Below are 21,181 nucleotides of genomic sequence, written 5' to 3' on the forward strand. Positions count from 1 at the left end.
TTTTACTGTGGTTATTTGTCTGGAATACTGTTGTTTTAATGTTCTATTTTCTGGATATGGGAGGGTTCTTTTTATCCTACTCTTTATCCTATCTCTAACCTACAATCTTATAAACTCTGCTTTTATAAGCTAAACAGAAGCATTTAAAAATGATGTCCAGGTTTCAATGATTCCCCCAGAATTCGAAAAGTATTACTGAACCTGCTTAATTTTAATGGCAAGATAAAATTATTTCATAGGTTCAATTAGCATCTATCCACAGGATATGGTTGGACAACCGAGCCCTTACCTAGACTGTCCTATTCGAGAACGATGCTCATTTAATCAGATATGATTAGTCTCTTGAAATTAAGAAGCCAGTGGCTACAAAGCTCTGCTAAAGAAAACTGGCCTAGTATCTGGTGTGCAGAGGCCTGGCCTCACAGGTGGTAAGGAAACTACCAGGAACCTGGCAAATGTTGCAAACCTCAAGGAGTTCAACCAAGTTGTAAATACTATGGTTGACCTAGGGCAGAACATATTTTGGGCTTGGTTTCCTAATCTTGGAATAGCAAATAAAAGAGCCTTTGAAAAGTAAAATCCAGGGTTCCTTATAAACATTTCCAGGCAGAAGTTAATTTTGTGGGCTCAATAGTTGTTTAATAATTCTCTATGGGTCTATACTTGCAAAGCAAACCAAAATGACCTACATGGTTAATTAACACTCTCACCACACAATGTCAATAATTAGGCCAAACCTTAGGAGACCAACCTTCTTCTGTGATCAAGAATAATCTCTGAGATTATTAGGATGAAAGGAGAGGAGAGGGGAAGAACAATCATGCAGACCGTGAAAGACTGAAATGGGCAAGAACAAAATACTGGTTATCTTCAGCAGAGTATTAGGGGACATCAGGCACACCTGTCTGGGTTATGATTCTCTAGGGGCCTGCATCTTGCAGTACCTTTAACTGTGCTACTTCATCACTCTGTAAATGTTAATTTGGTATTATTGCAAATTAATCCTTCCAGTGAAGAGGGAACGAATCCCCATGCCCCCCCCCTCCCATGGAGGAAGCCATTTGTAAATGTACCTACAAATTCATTTCTGTTTTCCTCTGCCTATGTGTATGTCTGCTCTTTGGATTTTCCTTTGAACTGGTTGTAACATCTTACTAGTTCCTTTATTAATTAATGACTTAATATAAAATCCTTGACAGGTACTCATTAAAAAAGGAGTCTGTTGTCTTCCATCTCTCTTGGTTGTTACCTCACCTGTCTTAAATAGTAGGGAGAGCCACCATTCTGACATTCATGAGCAAGAAGGAAAATCTACCTAGTTGAGCAGACTCATAACCCTGTGATTTGAACTACATTTCATTTGTTAAGGCATCTTGATGCACATCAGTGATCTTGTAAAACCAAAATAAGCTACAGAAGGAAATGCTTTGCCACTCAGAGCTGGCAGAAACATTCAGCAACAAATACATAATTTATGGGACTCCAATACTGTTAATATTCCAACACAGAGGAGTGAAACACAGTGACGAATGCTGGATTCCAAGCTTTGTAATAAAGCTGCTCAGGGCCTTCTTGATTTAAGGGTTCATGATGTAACCACCTTGAAGCTAAAAACGAGGTAAGGAAACAACATCTCCAAGTTCACAGATTAAGGGTTATAAAGAATAAAAGGTATGTTCTTCTTACATTCATGTTTCATCTGACATGAGTGCAGCATTTATATGAGAGAGCATTTCAAAACTGGTTATTATTTTATGGCTGAGATCTCCATGTATTGCTGCTGGAGCACAAAACCCTCACTTTTCACAATGCCCAGGATCTGCCGTCTCCAACGACTACACTTACTAGGGACGGCCTCCTTTCCTTACTCACTAGCCCTAGAGGGAACATACATCTTATTAGACCTAGCTACATAATCTGGGGGAAGCTGATGAGGAATGCAAATACAAAGCCCCTTGCTAAAAATGTACTACTTATAAAACAAGATGGTGACAGCACATTAGCCCAAGCGTGGGGCCCCGTGGAACCTCACAGGTAGCACACCCAGGGGGCCAGTCCTATGTCTGATGCTTACTCCGGAAAAAGGGTAGAGAAACCTTTCTTCTTTTTATAGAAACCGATTTTCAGACATAAGCTAACATCTGCCCAAATGTCAACTTGGGCTCTCTTCCACCCCCTAAGAGCAGGGGGGCTTAACTGTATAGCAGCTTTCATTTCTTTGATGGAGAGTTCTGGGTAACTTAGGGAAAAATCGAATCAGTTATGCATCTGCTCCCGGAGACCTTGCTCTCTTAGATTCAGAATTCCCATATTCGTAAGCCTCCCAAACCTCCAAGGACCAGTAAAGGCTCATGAGGAATCCACACACGAGGTCTCCCAGATAACTGATACCTGCAGTCATCTCAAACCAAAGGGCCCCTGGAAGGATTTACCTCTTCAGGGATCCTGCCTCAGAGCACCCGTTCGAGGCTAGCAACATTTGGCTGTTTTCCTGGCTATGGTGGGAGTTCAGATTAGCCACGGTCCCTCTGTCCACTTGTCATTTCCTGAAAACACTGTACTGAGTTCATACAGCTGTTTGGGGTAACCTCCGGATGCTGAGAACTAGGAGAACCCATTCATCTCCTAAGACCCAGATCAAGAGTGACTCCCCGCAAAGAGGCCTCCCATGTTACTGGCACACTGTCCACCTTCACCCCATTCTCATGCATCTAGCCTGTTCCTTGTGTCTGTGACTGTTTCCACAGTCCCCCTTGTACCCAAAGTGCCTACTACAAAGTCTGGTATATAGATGGAGCTCAGTAAACAGCTGTTGAATGTATTATAGGGGGAGTAAGTACATGTGGTGGTATTTCCATTGTAAATGCTATATTCGGAGAGAAGTAAGACTCCTATCCAAAAGCTTGATTTTCACATTACCGTAATTTCTGTGAACAAGACTAATTTTAACTCGCACATACTAGCCCTTACCCTTGTGATTTTTTTTTTTTTAAAGATTTTACTTGTTTATTTGAGACACAGGGAGTGAGAACACCGTGTGGAGGAGGGTCAGAGGGAGAGGGAGATGCAGATTCCCCACTAAGCAGGGAGCCTGATGCAGGGCTCGATCCCAGGACCCGGAGATCATGACCTGAGCCAAAGGCAGAGGCTTAACTGACTGAGCCATTCAGGAGCCCTTCTGATTATTTTACATGCATTCTATCATTTATGTTTTTTGACAATCTTTGCGGGTTTCTCTTTCCAGTATTATCCCTACTTTAGAGATGAGGAAACCAGGATCAGAGAGATGAAGAGTCCTGCCAAGGCCTACATGGCCATTAGCAGAAGGGTGGGCTCAAACACAGCCTGGCCCAGCTCAGAGGCCAGCGATTAGCAACCACATAGTATAGCATCTCCCCCTTGATAAGGTTCTCCCCTCAGTGAAAACCTTCACTGCTAATTCTTCGATCAGTTATGCATTTAGCTCACTTAGAAATGGAAAAGACATCTCTTCCCCTGGATCCTAATAATTCTCTAATGTTAACAATGAGAAATGCTCCTAAATCTGAGATTTGCGAAGAGCGAAAGCTTGCTCTCCTTCCCCAAACCAGAAGAAGGATGAATGTGAGAATTCTACTTCCTTTCCTAACTTTACACACAATTAACCTAATAAATAGAGAGAGATCCAAATTCTCCCGATGGATATTTATTGATGAATAGCCCCTTTCCTCACCAAAAGGCTCTGAAGATGCTTGTAACAAAAGTCTTACACATGCTCAGAGTCGGAAGAGAAAAACCAAGAGTTGGGACTGTGGAAAATACCGAGGCCCTGTGCGCCAACAGCCAAGATGGTGACCACGTCCCATGTCACCTGTGGAATCCCAGTGTTGGTGAAGGGTTCCATCCCAAGAAACTACTCAGATCTTTACCTGTGCTTTAAATCAAGTTACCATTAAATTAAATTGCCACAGTCTTAGAAACCTAAGAAAAATACTGTTAGAAAGGAAAATTATGGTCATAAAGTTGGTCATGAAATGATAGGTATTATCTAAGAATAAAAAAGGATCTAAAAAAGCCCAAGTATCATTATTAGACTTGACAAGGGCATGGGACAATAAATGTCCAGGTTTATGCTTCCATAATACCCATCCAACTGGTAATGGATACTTCAGAAACATAATGGTCCCTAAAACTGGAACCTTTTCTTTGCCTTTCCTTTCACAGAGCTAGCACATAACCATGTTCTACTTGCTGCAGGGCATAAAAACACCAAAATGTTTCAAATGCAGATAATACTGCATAGAAGTATACTTTCTTAGCTTTTTTCCCTTGGACTTGGAGACATTTTAGTTACTCTAGTGCTAAAGTTCTCTCTGCTTCAATGGGATTTTTAATGCACCAAATCAAATTACTTGTAGAACTTGTCATACTTCTGCTGCTGAAGAATGATGGAATGAAGCCACAGAACCCAGGACAGACCTGGGGAGCTGTCCCCCCACATCATACTCAGATATTCCTACCAGAGGTGAAGGCATCTCCCTGCAGCTCTGGGGCGGGGTGTGTGTCTCGTCCGGTTGGCTTTGCCCAGTTCCCAAGCTCACCTCTTTGGTGCCTGATCTGGAATTCTAACCAGCTGTAGTCACCCTGGGGCGGGGGGAAGATGGGAAAATGAGGAATTGTAGGACCGCAAGGGACAGCCATGGGCCACAAGAAAAAACTCTTTTGGCCTCTCAAGTAGAAAGACAAAAGAGATCATGGAGCACAGACAGAGGGGAACATCTGTTAGTATTCGCTTCAGGACCCCAGTACCGAGCACAGAGCAGGACAGAGAGAAGGCTGTAAGGACCTTTCTCTGTTGGGACTGAACTAAGGTTTGGAAGACCTAAGCTACCAGCTGGGGGCTTTGGGGACTCAATATTCTCCAAAAGATGACATGTGGCTTCCCTTTTACATATACAGGGTTCTTGCAAGATGACACTGAGGTATCTGGTGTTTGCTGATGAAATAAAATCACTGAACACCAATCCCATGGCCAATTTCCAGGGCAAAGGAATGGTGGCTGTGAATGTGGCCCTGCAGCTCTCCTTCCTGCCTGCTGCCCTGGCCCTTTCCTTCTGGCACCTTCTGTGAGTCCCATTCTCCTATCATTAGCTCTGGAATCTTCCTCAGGCACTCAAACCCATTCTTAACAGGGTGACCCAATGGATGCTAAAGAAGTTCTTTTTTCCCAGCCGTGTGACACTGGGCAGCCCCTCCCAAGCTAAGGTCTGGTGGTGAGAAGCCCCTCACAGAGCTCCCTTTATTCCTCAGCTTGAGCTAAATAAAGCACCAGGCAAAGGCCTTCTGCCATTATTCCTGTTTAAAGCCAGTGCTGACCGGCGGCTCCTGATCTCACCAGCCTGCCATCCCCTGAAGTCCTAAGGGGGTGGATTATCAGGATGGACTCCCAAGTATGGTCTGTTCCAGTTTTGAAAAGGCCAGGTCTGTTTTCCTTAGAAACTGGAAGGCCTATCAGTTCAGGTTCCATTTTTCTGGGACTGAGAGATTTTATAGCTTCTCCTTTTTTACCAAATGACAGGTACAACTTTTCCAGATCAAGAGTTTGCAGGAGGGCACTCAGCACACAGTGGTGCTGGTGTCGAGCACTGTTACACTTTACCACCCTGTGGATGGGTCATACAAGGTTGCCTGCCGGCTTTATTAACCACTGTGCAAAAATAAAACTAGTTATGAGCTAATCTGAATGAGCCCAACAAATATTACTGATCTTCATTCAAAACTGGCCTTTTATTTCTCTGAGAGCCTGAGGTGACAGGAATTATTGGCAGATTGGAGAATAACTATTATTAAATAGGACTGTGTTTGCCTTCTCTTTCTCTTCATTTACATGGATGATGTCAACCCTTTCACACAATACTGATGCATGGCCCCTTGTCATGGAGACAAATACAAGGGAACGATTCCTCTAATGAGCTGATGACGAGCTCCGAGTGGCCCCACAAGCCAGACAAGACCCCAGACAACGGGTCTATTCTCTCATGTGGGAAAGAAGCTACTTCTCGAAGACCAAATTCCAACACTAAGATAATTATTTGTGAGGAGGCCCTCCAAAATCGAATCCGTTCATAACTAATAATCCCAACTGTAGATGTAACTACTTAGGAGAATATTTTAAAATCAGCATTTCTGGGTAGATTTACAGAAAGAGCTAATGTTGCTTGAAACTAGTCTGTTTGCTGGAGCCTTTGTTATGGCTGTTGAGAGTTGCTCTTAACATCACTGTAAAAACTTTACAAGTTAAAAACAATTCTGATTAGCTTTAGAGCTCAAAAACAGATCTCCTGTTCTTTTCTGCACATGATCCTGCTTTGCCCCCAGGACCAGCAGGCAGCACAGGGTAGGGTAGGTCAGAGTGTGGTCTGAGGGCCAGGAGGAGAGCTGCCCGGGAGGACTGGGACAGCACAGACACCTGCAGTTCCAGACCAGTGGCTGGAATCTCCAAAGACACAGTCCAAGAGTCTACATTTTAACAAATTCCTTTGTGCCCCTTTGCACACTGCAAAGTTTGAGAATGGCTCCAAGGAAAGGCAAAGCTTTCTTTGTTCTTCCGCTCAGCCCTGTGAAATCCACCCCTCAAGGAAGAAGAGCCTGATTTGAATAAAGGTGAAACCTCCATCAGTATTTGGTAAAGCACCAAACATATAGTGTGAGGATATTATTTCTCCCCTTTTCCTTATGCTGCCAGGAATCTTGCCACATTTGAACTCAATTATTGAAATTCCATACGCCTTCCTGGCTTATATTTTTTAAGTTCTTTTTCCTCATATTCTCAAATTTTTATCCATAAGTCTCCCTGGTTCTCATTTCTCCTTTTTATTTCTTTGCTGCCATTATTTTATTTTATGGTTTTTGCAAGCACTCACAAATCCTCCGTGGAATTAAATGAGGGATAAATAAATAAACATACCTAGGCACAGATATAATTCCAAGGGGTCATTTCTTGTGTTCCTGCAATGTTTTTTCCCAAGCTAAGATCCTGCACAGACACCGGACCACACGCCTCTGTCTTAACTTTCCACTGGGAATCTTTTCTCTGAGTTTTATTGTTTTTTAAGATTTTATTTATTTGACAGAGAGACACAGCAAGAGGGGAACACAAGCAGGAGGAAGTGGGAGAAGGAGAAGCAGGCTTCATGCCAAGCAGGGAGCCTGATGTGGGGCTTGATCCCATGATCCTGGGATCATGACCTGAGCCACAGGCAGATGCTTAACAACTGAACCACCCAAGCACCCCTGAGTTTGTTAATAAAAGCACCAGCAGTGGGGCGCATGGGTGGCTCAGTGGGTTAAGGCTCTGCCTTCAGCTCAGGTCATGATCTCAGGGTCCTGGGATTGAGTCCCGCATCGGGCTCTCTGGTTGGCAGGGAGCCTGCTTCCTCCTCCTCTCTCTCTTTGCTTGCCTCTCTGCCTACTTGTGATCTCTCTCTGTTGAAAAAATAAATAAAATCTTAAAAAAAAAAAAAGCACCAGCAGCCTTACTTGTGTCCTTGGAGCTCGATGGCCGTTCCTTTTCTCCCACCGATGTCCCACATGATGACAGAGTGATCTGAGCTGCCAGAGAACAACACCCGCTGGACAGGGTCCCAACAGAGAGCAGTCACCCCACCTGTGAGGACAGACACAGCTGGACATTAGTCACAAAGCAACAGTATTATGCACCAATAAATGTGAACGCAAAAGGAGTGAGGATCTAGTGCAGTTCTTCTCCTTATAGAACAAATAAGTTCCTGAAGTGAAAAAACAAAAAACAAAAAACAAAAAAAACCCCAAAAAACTGGATCCTGGAATAAAAGTCCTGCCCTTTCAGCATTTTCCCCCCACATTTAACATACCATAAGATCAATTATTATAAAAACCAAAAGAAAATGAAAAAGGCAGCTAATTGTCAGAAAGAGATGTTATTCAAAGAACAGAAAATATCACACTACTTGGAAATATTAACTGTATTTTCTTAACTTTTAACTACTGCCCCACTGACAGTAACAGGCAAGAAGTGAACAGAGTTTTAAAAAGCTAGACTGAATTTTCTTATTCTTGAACACAGATACAATTAGACCACAACACCAAAATGTAAAATTTATTTTCTCTCTGTGGGAATTGAAGGTTACAGATTCTAGGTTCATCGTTTATATCCTGAAGTGTCCATTTCCTCGACTGTAAAATGCGGATCACGGCGATGCATCTCAACATCTACATACAACTTCTACTATTATTAATGATGCTATGGACCTAGCCCCTGCCTGCCTCACAGGGCTGTGGTGATAATCAGGTTGGATCAGTTCTATAGGACCCCTCTGTAAACCACAGCGTGCAGTACACACGTTGGTTATTAGCTTTAATCTACTGGTGTGGCTATAAAATATTATGACAGATCTTTCTCTCTGGTAGTCCCTTTATAAATCAAACCCCTGCACGATGAGAACAATATTAACTTTTTCCATTTAGGATGAGCCCAAAGCCTATAAATGCTTAAGAATGGGAGAAATACTCATTTTTTACATGATTGAAAAATATTATATTCTGAAAAGAACATAAAATAGCATCTTGTTTATGAGAACCTGACATTTTTCTTATTTAGATGATCAATTTGTTCTAACAAAGTGCTGCACTTTAAAAGCTTTTAGGAAAGTTTCTTTTACATAATATTCTCAGAAGGATTTTCTTTTTTTTTTTTTTAAGATCAAAGGCGGGGAGGGAAGTCCTACTATTCTGGCATGTGGTTCATCGCTTCTCGCCATACCTGCACAACATCCTCCTGTCCATGTACAAGTAAACAGCAACACCCCCCACCCCCCGCCAGCCGAATCTAAGCAGTCTGCCCCCTGCCGCCACCTAACAGCACTGAGCAGCATGGCCAATGGCACACAGGCTGTAGTGTGGTCTCTTGAATGAATGAAGGAGCAGAGGAATGAAAATACAAACATTTTTTTTAAAATCCACAATTCTCATCATTTGGAACTCCTCTACCAGACTTACTAACCCTTCCAAGTTAAATACTGTTCCTCCTTTTGTGCACCAACGCTTTGTTTCCGGCTGTTCAACTCAACGATTACTACGTCCTGGGGTTTTAAGTACCCATGGACAACTGTGGTCCTGAAGCAGCTCATCCTTCTTCCACAGGAATCTCAGAAGACCAGCAGTGGCCTAACACTGTGTCACGGAGCCTACGTCATGCACCTCACACCCTCCCATCATGCAGGCCCCAGATCAGCTCACATCATCCCAAGAAGGGTGAGTGCAGTACAGTAAAGAGACCTCATTCATAGAACTTGTATTACAGGAGATTTAAACACAGTATGTCCAGGGCTCCGTATTGTCTGTAGTTTCAGGCATCCACTGGGGGTTCCTGAATTTGTCCCTTGCAGACTGGGGAGGGGAGGGGGAACTATGCTATTTTTTTTTTTTAACATTCTTCAGTATTTGACAGTGTAATACACTTCAAGATGTTCTATCCCGCAACACACGTTATTTATTCCCACACAGTATCCAAGTAACTTACTTGGTTAAATATCCGTGGCAGAGTTAGCCTGCTGACTATCTCGAGCCCCACTCCCCAGCCATGAATGGAGTGCTCCATGGAAAGGTGCTCTCCTGCAGGGACCATATTTATGGGCCCTCTTGTATCTAGGGGGCATGTCACCAGATCTGAGCAACTGAACCCAAAAGTAATCTGTGTTCCTTCCAGGCCAAGGGGGTTAAGATGTCCCTTTTTCACTTTCTCTTCGTACCTACGTCTCAAGGACTCTAAGACTCAGGGCATGGAGAAACCACATTCTAGAAGGAGCCAGAGTCCCTGAATTACCATATGGAAGAGAGACATAATTCAAAAACACCTGCACTGGGTTGTAACGCAAGCATGAAATAAGGTGCTGCATTAAGCCATTGAAATGTTAGAAATTGTTTGTTAGAGCAGTCAGCATTAGCTATTAAATGCCATCTATTTATTGGGATATACAATGAGACTGGCCTAAGGGGCACCCGGTGGCTCAGTCAGTTAAGCAGCCAACTCTCAATTTCAGCTCAAGCCGTGAGACTGAGCCCCACGCAGGGCTCCTCACTCAACAAGCAGTCTGCTTGAGAGTCTCTCCCTTTCCCTCTGCCCCTCCCCCTGCTTTGTGTCCCCTCCCTCTAAAATGAATAAATAAATCTTTAAAAAAAAATTAAGGCTGGCCCAAGAGGAAGGTAAGAGTCACCACAGGCTTCATAAGTCAGGAAATAAAAAAAAGTTACCGGTATAGACTGTTAACACTGATGCGTAGTACTTAGACAGAATTGGAGAGGACCCCGGTTGGAAAACCAGTGCACCAACCAAAGCAATCTATTGTACACTCTGAATTGTTTTTTTCCAAAAGTGTATCTGAAGTCTAAGTACTTCTCACCACCTTAACTACTACCATCCTTGCATGAACCACTACCAAAATTCTTGGCCTAGAAAATGGAAAAGCATGACACGTATTTTCATGGAACGCCTATGGGGGCAAAAGGCACTCTCATATGTTGCTAATGAGACTGCAAACTAGCATCAGGGAAGGCCACGTACAACAAACAACACCTGCACTTGGCTTTTAATCCAGCAATCTCACTCCCAGGAATTTATCTTGAAGATACTGTCCCCATCCCCACGGAGTAATAAGAAGATACACATGCAAAAGGAGAATGCTCACAGAAGACAGCGGGTGAGTGGACTATGGTGTACTCGCTCAGTGTTCTGCAGCTAGGAGAAACAACGAACAAGATCACTTAGGAGGACAGCAAGGGATTTCCAGGATACACTGCAAAGTGAAAAACGCAAAGCACGAAAAAAATAGCTACATTGTGCTACCTTTCATCTAAGAAAAAACTGCAAATAAGAAATGAATGAGCTCAGCTACCTGCAGCAGGTGCACAGGAATAGCAATGGAGAGGGGATGAAGCAGAGTGGCACTTTTCTGGGTATATTTTTTTGGTTTGGTTCTGTATTTTGGGACCATATTAATGTTTCACATACTCAAAAATAAGTAAATAAAATCAACAAGGGGTATGTTTGGTGGGGGGTAGGGTATGGACCCAAAATAGAATATGAACAGAAGCTAGTGAACCTAACTGTATAACAAATGAATGATCCAACCACAATGAAGCGGGGCAGGGGGAGAACTGACAAAAGTTCTTTGGAAAACAGTAACTGGACTATACAGCCTAAGGCAAAATATAAGATTTGTACACAAATATAGTACTTTAGTTAGTAGGTCTGTATATGGGTTATGTAGGTCAGCAATTCTGCAGCTATTCCATGTTTATTTTAGGACTGAGCAAGTAAATACATGGAGGATAACGAGAGCTGAGTTTCTCACTATCATCACAGTTACAGCTGTTGGGGGGGGTTAGAATAAACTCTTTGGTGTTAGAATGGAATTGGAAGCATCGGTATGAACTCACGTGTGTGTACACACACACAAACACAGAAGACACAGAAATAGTTAGAGATGTGTGGGGACACACATACATTTCTTAGTTCTGTCTACTGAGAGGACCTAGAAGCTATGATCACCCCGCCAACGGGTGCACACAGAGCACCCAGATTCTGGCTTCTATATATTATCTTTTCTTCAATGAAAGAAACAACGGCTGAATGGATAGTTAATTCTAGGACTGAGGCACAGAGTATGCAAGATGAGCCAGGAACATCATGTGGTATCAGAAAGTGAAGAGGGGGCGCCCGGGTGGCTCAGTTGGTTAAGCATCTACCTTTGGCTCAGGTTCCTGGGACCGAGTCCCTGCATCAGGCTCCTTGCTTCTCCCTCTGCTCCTCTCCCTTGTGATCTCTCTCTCTCATGCTCTCTCAAATAAAATCTTCACAAAAAAAAAAAAGTGAAGGGACAGTCAAAAAGTCACAAAAGCCAGCATGAAGAAGCCAGTGTCCCATTGGTCAAATCCGGGACAATTTGAGCAAGAAAGTAAGTTGAGTGGTAGTAACAAATTCTCACACATAGAAATAATTAACAACTCGTGAGCCCTATTGGTATAAACAACGGAAAAAACAAATAAATATGGGGGAGAAGTAAAGTTTTTCCTTATAGAAAAATTTCAACCAAAAATTCCAACCAAGAGATAATGACTAGAAAAAGCACCATCTAGCAAACACCACAGTCATAATTGTTTCTAGTAAGAGTCATCAATGGAGTCTCAGTGGATAGTAAAATTACTGGACAGAAATATGATGAGAAACAGTGTTTATACAGTTTCAAAATACTTCCTCGTAAAATACTTCTGAATTACAATGGCTGACTAAAGTGGAGAAACTTGGCAGACACTACCTTAACCAAATGATCAACATTAACATCACCAGAAACAGGATAAATCAGTATCATGTGCCTCTTGACACAATCCACTGAGAAGGACAGAACATCACTTCCATGGTATTCTTATAAAAAATGCATCACCTGAATTTAAGGTGATGAGGAAACAACAGACAAACTCAAATGGAAGGACATTCTGGCTAGTACTTAAAAACGCCAAGGTCATGAAAGACAAAGGAAGACCAAAGAGCTGTCTCACGTTGAACGAAACCAAGGCCATGTTACCACTGAACCCAAGTGGTCCTGGATCAGCTTGTGAACACCCCAAGGGCTCAGGGTCTTCCACCGCGCTTCAGTTAAGAGTTGAAAAAATGGAAGAAAAAGCTTCAAGACGGGGAGGAGGAGGGGACTGGGGAGAACAACAAATAACTCTTGAGGTCCGTCCCAGCTCTAGGTACATGTCCTAACAATGGTATCTCTTGGAAGCTGGGGTATAAAGCACAAACCATAGCACTCATTGCAAATCAGTGCAACCGGCATGTACTCCGCATCTTCCACAAGGCAGACACCAGGTTAAGCTCCGTGGATATAATCAAATCAAGACTCAGATCCTACTTCAACATAAACGGAGCCTAAGATCGTGGGATTAGTCTGGAGAACAAGAAGGACATGCATGCTGTGTTTGGTGGGGCATTCTCTCAAGGAACACGGGGCTACTCCCTCTTCCTGGAGTGCCCGACTTACCTCTGATCACTCAAGTAACCCTTTCTTTCTTCAAGGTGGAGCTCAGGTGCTGTCTGCTACAGGAAGCCTTCCCCAACACTCTCAATTCAAGTGAGGTCCCCACTGCTTTGTGCGTTTCTATCTTCAAACTCAACCACTGCATTGGACCATTATCAGATATATATCTCCCACAGGAGACTTTACATTCTGTATCTTAGTATTCAAGCAGTACCCAGTGCCTGGTACACAGTCGGTGCTTAATAAATGTTTACGCACCTGCCTGTGAGTTGCATGGCAGAGAGTAATGAGAGACAATAAAGAAGATTAATAAGCCATCACTGCAGAGGCATCTGGCAGAGCCCTGGGATGGGGGCCAATGGGAAGGCACTACACTGAGTCATGGGGGTGTGTGGGGGGGTGGAGGGCACAGAGGACTGGAGAGGAGAGCTGCTGACAGAATGGCCTCTTCCTTCCCAGGAGAGTGTTCCAGCAGCCCTCAGCAGATACCTTCCTGAACAGTCCTTACAGATGTTTTGGGCAGCACAGAAAGGCAACCCCCACCAGCGAGCCTGCATTCCAGAGCAGCGCAGACCCGCACCTTGGCAAAGTCCTCACCCACAGTGTCCTCCTTGCTTTCCATATATAGGTCGGAGAACAACAGTGAGGGGCTACGGTGGGTGTGGGTTTCTGGATTTATGATATTTCAAATCACAAACATCATTTCTTCTATTTCATTTTACTTCCCTTCAGATTCCTCCATCTTTCTGGTCCTCCTCATTTCGTGGTATCTTTTACCTACCTTTGACCTGCATAATATAGGACTGCTAGAGCAGTTTCCAACAGAAATGAATTTACTCTTAAAAATAAATGTTTTTGTCATAATAAAATTTTCTATTTTCTCATAAATGAAAAATTACATAATATCCCAACACACAGATGTACCTTATTTCACTAGGTTACATTTTTTCCCAACTTTTAATTATTATAAAATTTGCTAAGATGAACATTTTTATTTGTAAATCTTTGATCATGTTCCTATTTAGTTAGATTCCCAAACACGCACCAGATCAAAGAGTAGGAAAACTTTTAGAAATTTAATATGTGTCACAACGCAGAGTGAACTCATTTTTTAGAGGCTTTTACAATGTGTCTTGCAAAAGCTAGAGAGACTATGTGAAGTGTTGCCAAGTTGGGGCTGGAAACGGCTGGGTCTGTCCTTACTGGTGTGACGGGGCACCTCGCCCAGAGCATGCCATCCCACCTACAAGGTGAAGAAGGTGTGCAGGCTTCCTGTGATGACAGGAGAGCGAGGGAGTAAGTCCCCAAAACACAAGGTCTCTTGAATTAAATCTCTGACCTTTCAGCTGCTGCATTTTGCTGAAGTGAAGAGGCTGCTGTAAAGCTGAACGTGCTCTACCTGCAGGCAACCCCTTGCTCCCGAGATCCACCAAAAGACATGCTGCTGTCTCCTTGCCGCCTCTCCAGGGGCATCTCCACGCACTGGGATCTCTCTCTCCCCAGACCGCTCGAACCTCCAGTGCTCCTGGTGTCAGCAAACAGCATCACTATCCACCCAAATGCTCGCAACAGAAACCCAGGATGCCCCTACCCAAAAGCCAAATGCCACTTGATCTCCTAAAAAGGCCTCCCGCCACGCCCACGGCCATCCTCCCAGTCCAAACAAGTGGGGCTCTGGCAGCAGCCATCCTTCGAAATGGTCTCTGCACATCCATTCTCGTCCCCCCTCAATCCAGTGCCACCGCTGCCACACTGACTTGTTAGAATGGAAAGCAGGCCGCCGCCCTGCTCATACTTCATCACTGATGTGTGATGTGTGATGTCGTGTGATCATCACTGATCTCACAGTGCCTGAGAACAATGGCCGTCGTTCTTCACTCACATCGCCTGGGAGTTCAACCTCTACTCCTCGCCTCTGGCTCTCCACACCACCTACAGGTGGCCATACGGCTGCTCACACTTGCCCACTCCCTTCCAAATACCTGTTTCACACACCTGGGGCCTAGAATGATCTCATCCCCTGGGTAACTCCTCTTTTTCCTTAAGGTTTCATTCAAACACCACTTCCCTGGAAGTCTCCCTTTAGCGCCCTGGAGAGGGAAGCCCTCTTCTTCTTTGCTTCCGAAGCAGCCTCTGAGGGCGCTGGGGCATCACGGTACTTGCTACACTCATAACCTTTTGAGGAACTACCTGTGTTTACTTGTTTAATGATTGCATTCCACGACTGCAAGCTGAGTAGGCGAGCATTATGCTTGTCTGATCCACCCCTCTATCCCAGCACTCATCATGCAGAGGGCTAACGATGCAAATCTGCGTCTACTAGATGGGAAAGCCTTCGCCATAAACAAAAATCAAGTTTTCAGCTTAATGATTTGAACTTGTGTATTGGCACTGAACTATGCCTCTCTTTGTTTTAGTTATTTTTGTTATAGTTATACTGTAACTTTCAATAATTTCCCTAATAGTTAATAAACAAGTCTGTGTTTAATTTTTTGTTAAATAGTGTGCTTTGGCAAGTTCTATTCAACCCCTTCTGTTTCTAGTACGTTCATACTTATCAAAATAACCCTTAGACATAAAAGAAAAAAGTTACTTTACTGATACTATGGATTTCCAACGGTTAAAATCTGATTCTCCCCTCTGCCTTTGTTCAAGTCAGTAGGACTTTTTGGTAGAAGTATTTTCTGATTTCTGCAGAAATAGCAAAGAACTATGATAACTAGCATTTAGTTCCAGAAATAAAACCAGCAGAGGGAGCAAAGGAACATAAAACTAGTTTCCTAGGTCCCCATGGATTAGTAAATGCTATGTTGGCCTGTGGTATTAGGCCAATGCCATCTCTAACCCACATTTTTATCTGACCTTCTGTACTGTAACAGAGAGTGATGGGTGAATGGTTAGGACTCTGTATACATACCAGACTGTATGCTTCTGAGTTTGGATCTGGACTGATAAGACCCCCAATAACATTCTTTAATGGATCTGGGTTCATCTTAAAGTCTTTGTTTTGGGGGTAAGGGAATGAGATTAATCCATACAAAACCCCTTTTCCCAGAGTTTGGGACCTCTCAGGGCCCAGAATGGGCTGAATGGAGAAGAGGAGCTCAACAGTATGTCTGCATCATCAAGGAATCTCTCAGACATCCCTGCTCTGGCTACAGATGAACGAGCTGTGCTGTAGCCAGACTGGCGGGGAGGGGGGGGCAAACCACTGTCTATGGTAACAGTAGTAAGCTGACTATGTGACCTGCTACATTTGCCCTCCTGTTAATTAGCAACGTTCCTGGGCCACATCTGGTCTTCCTCAAAGATACTTCATGATAAAGTCATAAAAGAATGCTTTAAACTCTGAGAAAGGTAAGGCATAATGCCAAGTTGACATTTTATTATTCAGACTAACCCAGAAGACAGGAAACCCTCGGGCCACTTTTGGCTCCCCACGCAGCAGTAAGAACCAGCTACACCCCTTTTCTGGCCTAGAGGCAGCAACAGGGAGCTCAGAGCACCACTTTCAGCCATACAGTGAATGGCTGCCTACCAAGGAGCCAGGCTGGAAGCCACCTCTGCCTAAACCAAGTGTGGGAACTACCCAGTCAGGTCACCGGCATGCCGAACTCAGCACCAAAATTTCACCTTGGGCCCATCCACTCCTGGCTTTCCCATTCCTCCTGCCACATTTGGAGGGGCAGTTTCCTACTAGCTTTCCAATTATGTTCTCTATTCTGCTGCCAGAACAATCTTTTAAATTCTGACCAGGTTACCATCTTTGCTTAAAACTCTTTTACAGTTTCGCATTGACGTCAGGCTACTGCCTCAGTGATCCAAATGGACTCTCGCTTCCTTTCTGGCAACCCGCCACCTCAGACTCAGTATGCCAGCCAAAAGGAGTTACTGAAGTTCCCAGGAGAGCACACTCCTCCAGATCTCCATGCCTTGGACGACACTGGTTTTCTCTGCCTGGAGTGCTCGCCTCCCTTCTTTTTCATGAACTCAAGGCTCACTCCTTCCCAAATATCTGAGGTTAAGCAACACCTTTGCTGAGAAGGCCTTCCAGACAGACTCCCAAACCTGTCTGAGCTAAGTGCTCATTCTGTGTTCCTGGAAGTGTCCTTTACCGGCTTCCCCCTGCCTCTGCCGCCTGTCACTCTTTGGTTCCTGTCTCTCACTGGGCTGTAAAGAATTTGAGGAAATAACTGTACCTTTTATTTCTACGATAGGGAGTAGTGGCTGCGATCAACTAGGGAGAGCAATGCGTGTAAAGAGACCAGGGTCCAGGGCAGAACTCACCAAAAAAGATCACTAAGGAGATGAGAAAGAACAGTCAGAGAAGGGGAAGAAAACTGGAAGACATTGTGTCATGGAAGCCAAAGGGAGGGCTGTTACAAGCAAGAAGGAAGGGCCACGATGTATAACGCTGCGGAAGGTTAAGTATGGTATGGTTTAAAACACGTCCACTGGATACAGCAACCAGCGGGTCACCAGCCACCTTGGGGACAGCAGTGTCAGAGGAGCGAGAGACAAGCCAATCTGCAGGTGGGTGGAAGGCAAATGAGAGGTGAAGAATTTGAAGCAGCCGGAAAAATGATATTCTTTGAAGAAGCCTTGTTGTTTGCCACAACATGAAGACATCATGCCAAGTGAAAGAAGCCAGTCACAAAACAATGCAACCTGCAGAATGCCTGTGAGGCACCCAGAGCAGGCAAATCCGTAGAGACAGAAGGTAGAATGGTGGCTGCCAGGGGTTGGGGTGGGGGCATGGGAGTTAGTGTTTAATGGAGTCAGAGCTGCAGTTTTTAAGACAGAAAATGTTGTATAGATGCTGTATGAATGTCCTTAATGCCGCTGAGCTGCAAGCTTAAAAATGATGAAAACGGTGAGTTTTCGATTATGTACATTTTACTGTAATTAAAAAAAAAAAAAAGAAAGAAAAAAGCACCACAGCTGTTAAGAGAATAAGGCAAAAGCTGCCTCAACAGGATACAGGATTGAGAGGGTTCTATTGGTTGAAGAGAAAGCCAAAACATTTAAGCACGTTAAGACACTGAGAAGAATGAGTGAGTCAAAGGGAGACAAAGGGAACAGTTTTTGATGTGGAGACCCCAGGAGAATCGGCCCCGGGCCAGAGGACAGGAGACTCCTCAGTGAGGCAGGAGGGCCAGAGATGAGGAAGGGGTTGAGGAAGTGTGTTTACTGGGGAGGAATATAGGGCAAGCAAGAAAAAAATGTTTTTAAAAAAGATTTATTTATTTGAGAGAGAGTGTGAGAGCACACAGGGGCATGGGGGGGTGGGGCAGAACGGGACACAGAGAGAGAAATCTCAAGCACTGAGCGAGGAGCTGGGGCTCGATCCCAAATCATGACCAGATCTAGAGTCGGATGTTTAGCCTACTGAGCCACCCAGGAGCTCTGAAGAAGAACATTTCTGAAGCTTCTATCTGATCACCTCTATTCTTCCTTGAAGGAGGAGCTGGGGGAGGGGGCAGGGGCTCGGGGAGAGCAGTGAAGGTCTGGAGAAGTCCCGGGGAGTATGGAGGGGCTGTGTGGAGGGACTGAGGCGACACTGGCAGGTGGACTGGAATGCTGAATGGTAATAGTGGCCTGAGGCTTATGTGCAACTTGCCGCAGCCCCACGGGGACAGTGTGAATGGGGCACCTGTCCTTCCAGGAAGCACCAGGGCACCTGAATCAAGAACGCTAGGTGGCTCGTGGCTGAAGTGACACCCCTCTGGAAAGCAAGAGAGGATGGGGCGCAGACATGGGGGAATGAGGGACTGAAGACTGACTAGTTAACACCGACAAGAGCAAATGGGGCCAGAGGCAGGGTTTACAAAAGCTAAAGATTAGAAGGCTGAGTCAGCAGTGAAACAAAGAAGTTTAAGGTTCCTGAGGTGGGAACAGTTCTGGGTCCCTATCAGGCCAGGCTTACCCAAGGTGTAGGTGGCTAAAAAGAGAAACCCAATCAGGAAAGACCTGGATCCTATCCACAGGGGATGCTTTTATGTGTTCTTCTTCCCAGAAAACAAAGACAGTTAAATTTATCTTTTAGGACTCTTTTCCCCTGGATCAATTTACTCTTTATGCATTCCTTTTTTCCTCCTGAGGAAATCCCTTATGATCTAGGTACTGTCCCATTTTACATCCCTATTCACCTACTTGTGTTCTTATATGCCATCTAAACTCAATATGAACCTTATTCTGTACTAAATCATAAGTTGGTAATCTGCAGGAGACATAAAAAGCCCATTAAGAACCATGAAAATAGGCAGTGACTCATTTCTCAGGGGCAACATCACATATTAAAAATACTAGTAAAAATGAATTATTATTGGGGCACCTGGGTGGCTCAGTGGGTTAAAGCCTCTGTCTTTGGCTCAGGTCATGATCCCAGGGTCCTGGGATCCAGCCCCACATGAAGCTCTCCACTCGGCAGGGAGTCTGCTTCCTCCTCTCTCTCTGCCTGCTTCTCTGCCTATTTGTGATTTCTGTCTGTTAAATAAATAAATAAAATCTTAAAAAAAAAAACAAAAAACCAAAAAACCCCCCAAATCATTATCAACTATTCAAGTGTTTCAGAGGCTAAGCATGGATTATTTTATATTACCTTGCTTACATGATCCTGAGATCCTGATTCTCTCCCCAACAAACAAATCCTAAATAATAGAAGAGCCCAGAAGAAGTCAAAAAGGAATCTGTACCTTTTTATGTAGCCTAGATACACAATGAACATTTTTTTATTTCACTTGTCTTAGAAGTGGGGGAGTCCGTCTTGTACACCATCTTCTCGCTCCAAGGATGGAAAGGACAAACTGAGGCAGCTATCTTTTCAGCCTTCGGGGTTTGTGCAGTCGCCACACGGCCTTAAACAATGTCTCATCAACATATGCCAACACTAGCTTTCTCCAGTGCGACAGGACACGGAACCAAATCACCAACAGTTCTGAAACAGACTGGCTCCTTTTTTTGTGTGCACTGAAAACTGTGGAAAATTTCTGACACTGTATCTTACTGAACCATTCTGAAATCAGTTAAATGTATCATTCCTATCTGAGCACACTGTACTCTGTCACTTTCACAACATGGCAGCCGAACGCCAGAACACGCGGCCGGTGATATGTCACCGTGAGCGCAGCACGTGGAGATACGGCTTGCAGTCCTACCTGTGTGTCCTCTGAATGTTGTGACCAGGGTGCAGCTGTCTTGTTCCAGTTTGAGGATGGTTACTTGGCCTGATTGGTCACCAATAAACACATGCCGGGTTTCAACATCAAATCTATCATGGAAACATTAAGGATTGTTTCTCAAAATTGAGTGGAGGGATTTAAGTACGTACGTACATACATATACATACATAGATACATACATAAACCCAAGAAACATGTAAATCCCATATTTAGAAAGCTTGGATGTTAACACTAAAAGATACAAAAGTAGACACAATGAAGTAAAAGATGCATATTATGGGACAGTAAGACATCACATGGTAATGTCATTCCTTATAACATTAATTTATAAATTTAACATAATCCCTATAAAAATAACAGAGCTTTTTTTTTTCTCTCTCTCAGTGCTGGGGAAGTTTAAGTTCATATAAAAAATAAATAAACAAGAAGAGGAGGAATACTCTGAAAATAAGAACAATGTGGTATGTGATAGGGGAAGTTAGCCCTACCAGATAATAGAACATGTTACAAAGTCTCTGTAATTAGAAATGTGGTATCGGTGCATAAACAGACAAACAGACCCCAGGAACAAAATGGCCAAGTCTAGAAACATCAACAACAAACAGATATCAGCAGCAAAGCCAAAAGACAAACTGGAAAAAATATTTGTAACTTAAGTTACAAATACAAAAGTTACTAACACAAAAAGAAAAATCAAGAAGAAAGCAAACACAAACCTAACAGAAATGGGTAAAATGTATGAACACAAAGTTCAAGAAGAAATGGGAGATGAAAATGAAAACGGTATGTGAAAATGAAATTGTGTGAGTCAAACCAGACCTGAATGCTAGCCTTCGAAAGACTGCTTACAAGGCCGGGTTGGTGTCTCACAACCTGGATTTCTGGAGGGTCCCACCTTTAGCAGACAAGAGTGGCTCCCTGTGCCTTAACTGTACACAAAATATG

The 21,181-nt window shown here is 43.8% G+C and overlaps 1 protein-coding gene across 3 annotated transcripts in view; it reads right to left on the minus strand.

Moving 5' to 3' along the window:
• Window positions 1-21,181, minus strand: part of WDFY2 (WD repeat and FYVE domain containing 2) — a 182,265-nt gene that overhangs the window by 18,898 nt on the left and 142,186 nt on the right. For all 3 annotated transcript variants that reach the window (XR_006384673.1, XM_044249661.1, XM_044249662.1), the window contains exons 6-7: window positions 20,213-20,325; window positions 7,519-7,645 (exon numbers count right to left, since the gene is read on the minus strand). Coding sequence is in view for 2 of the 3 variants with exons in the window: in XM_044249661.1 (XP_044105596.1) it covers window positions 7,519-7,645; window positions 20,213-20,325 (240 nt within the window). In the remaining variant the exon portion in view is untranslated. The remainder of the gene's footprint in view (window positions 1-7,518; window positions 7,646-20,212; window positions 20,326-21,181) is intronic.

The sequence above is a fragment of the Neovison vison genome, chromosome 5 (genome assembly GCF_020171115.1).
Source record: "Neovison vison isolate M4711 chromosome 5, ASM_NN_V1, whole genome shotgun sequence".
NCBI lineage: Eukaryota > Metazoa > Chordata > Mammalia > Carnivora > Mustelidae > Neogale > Neogale vison.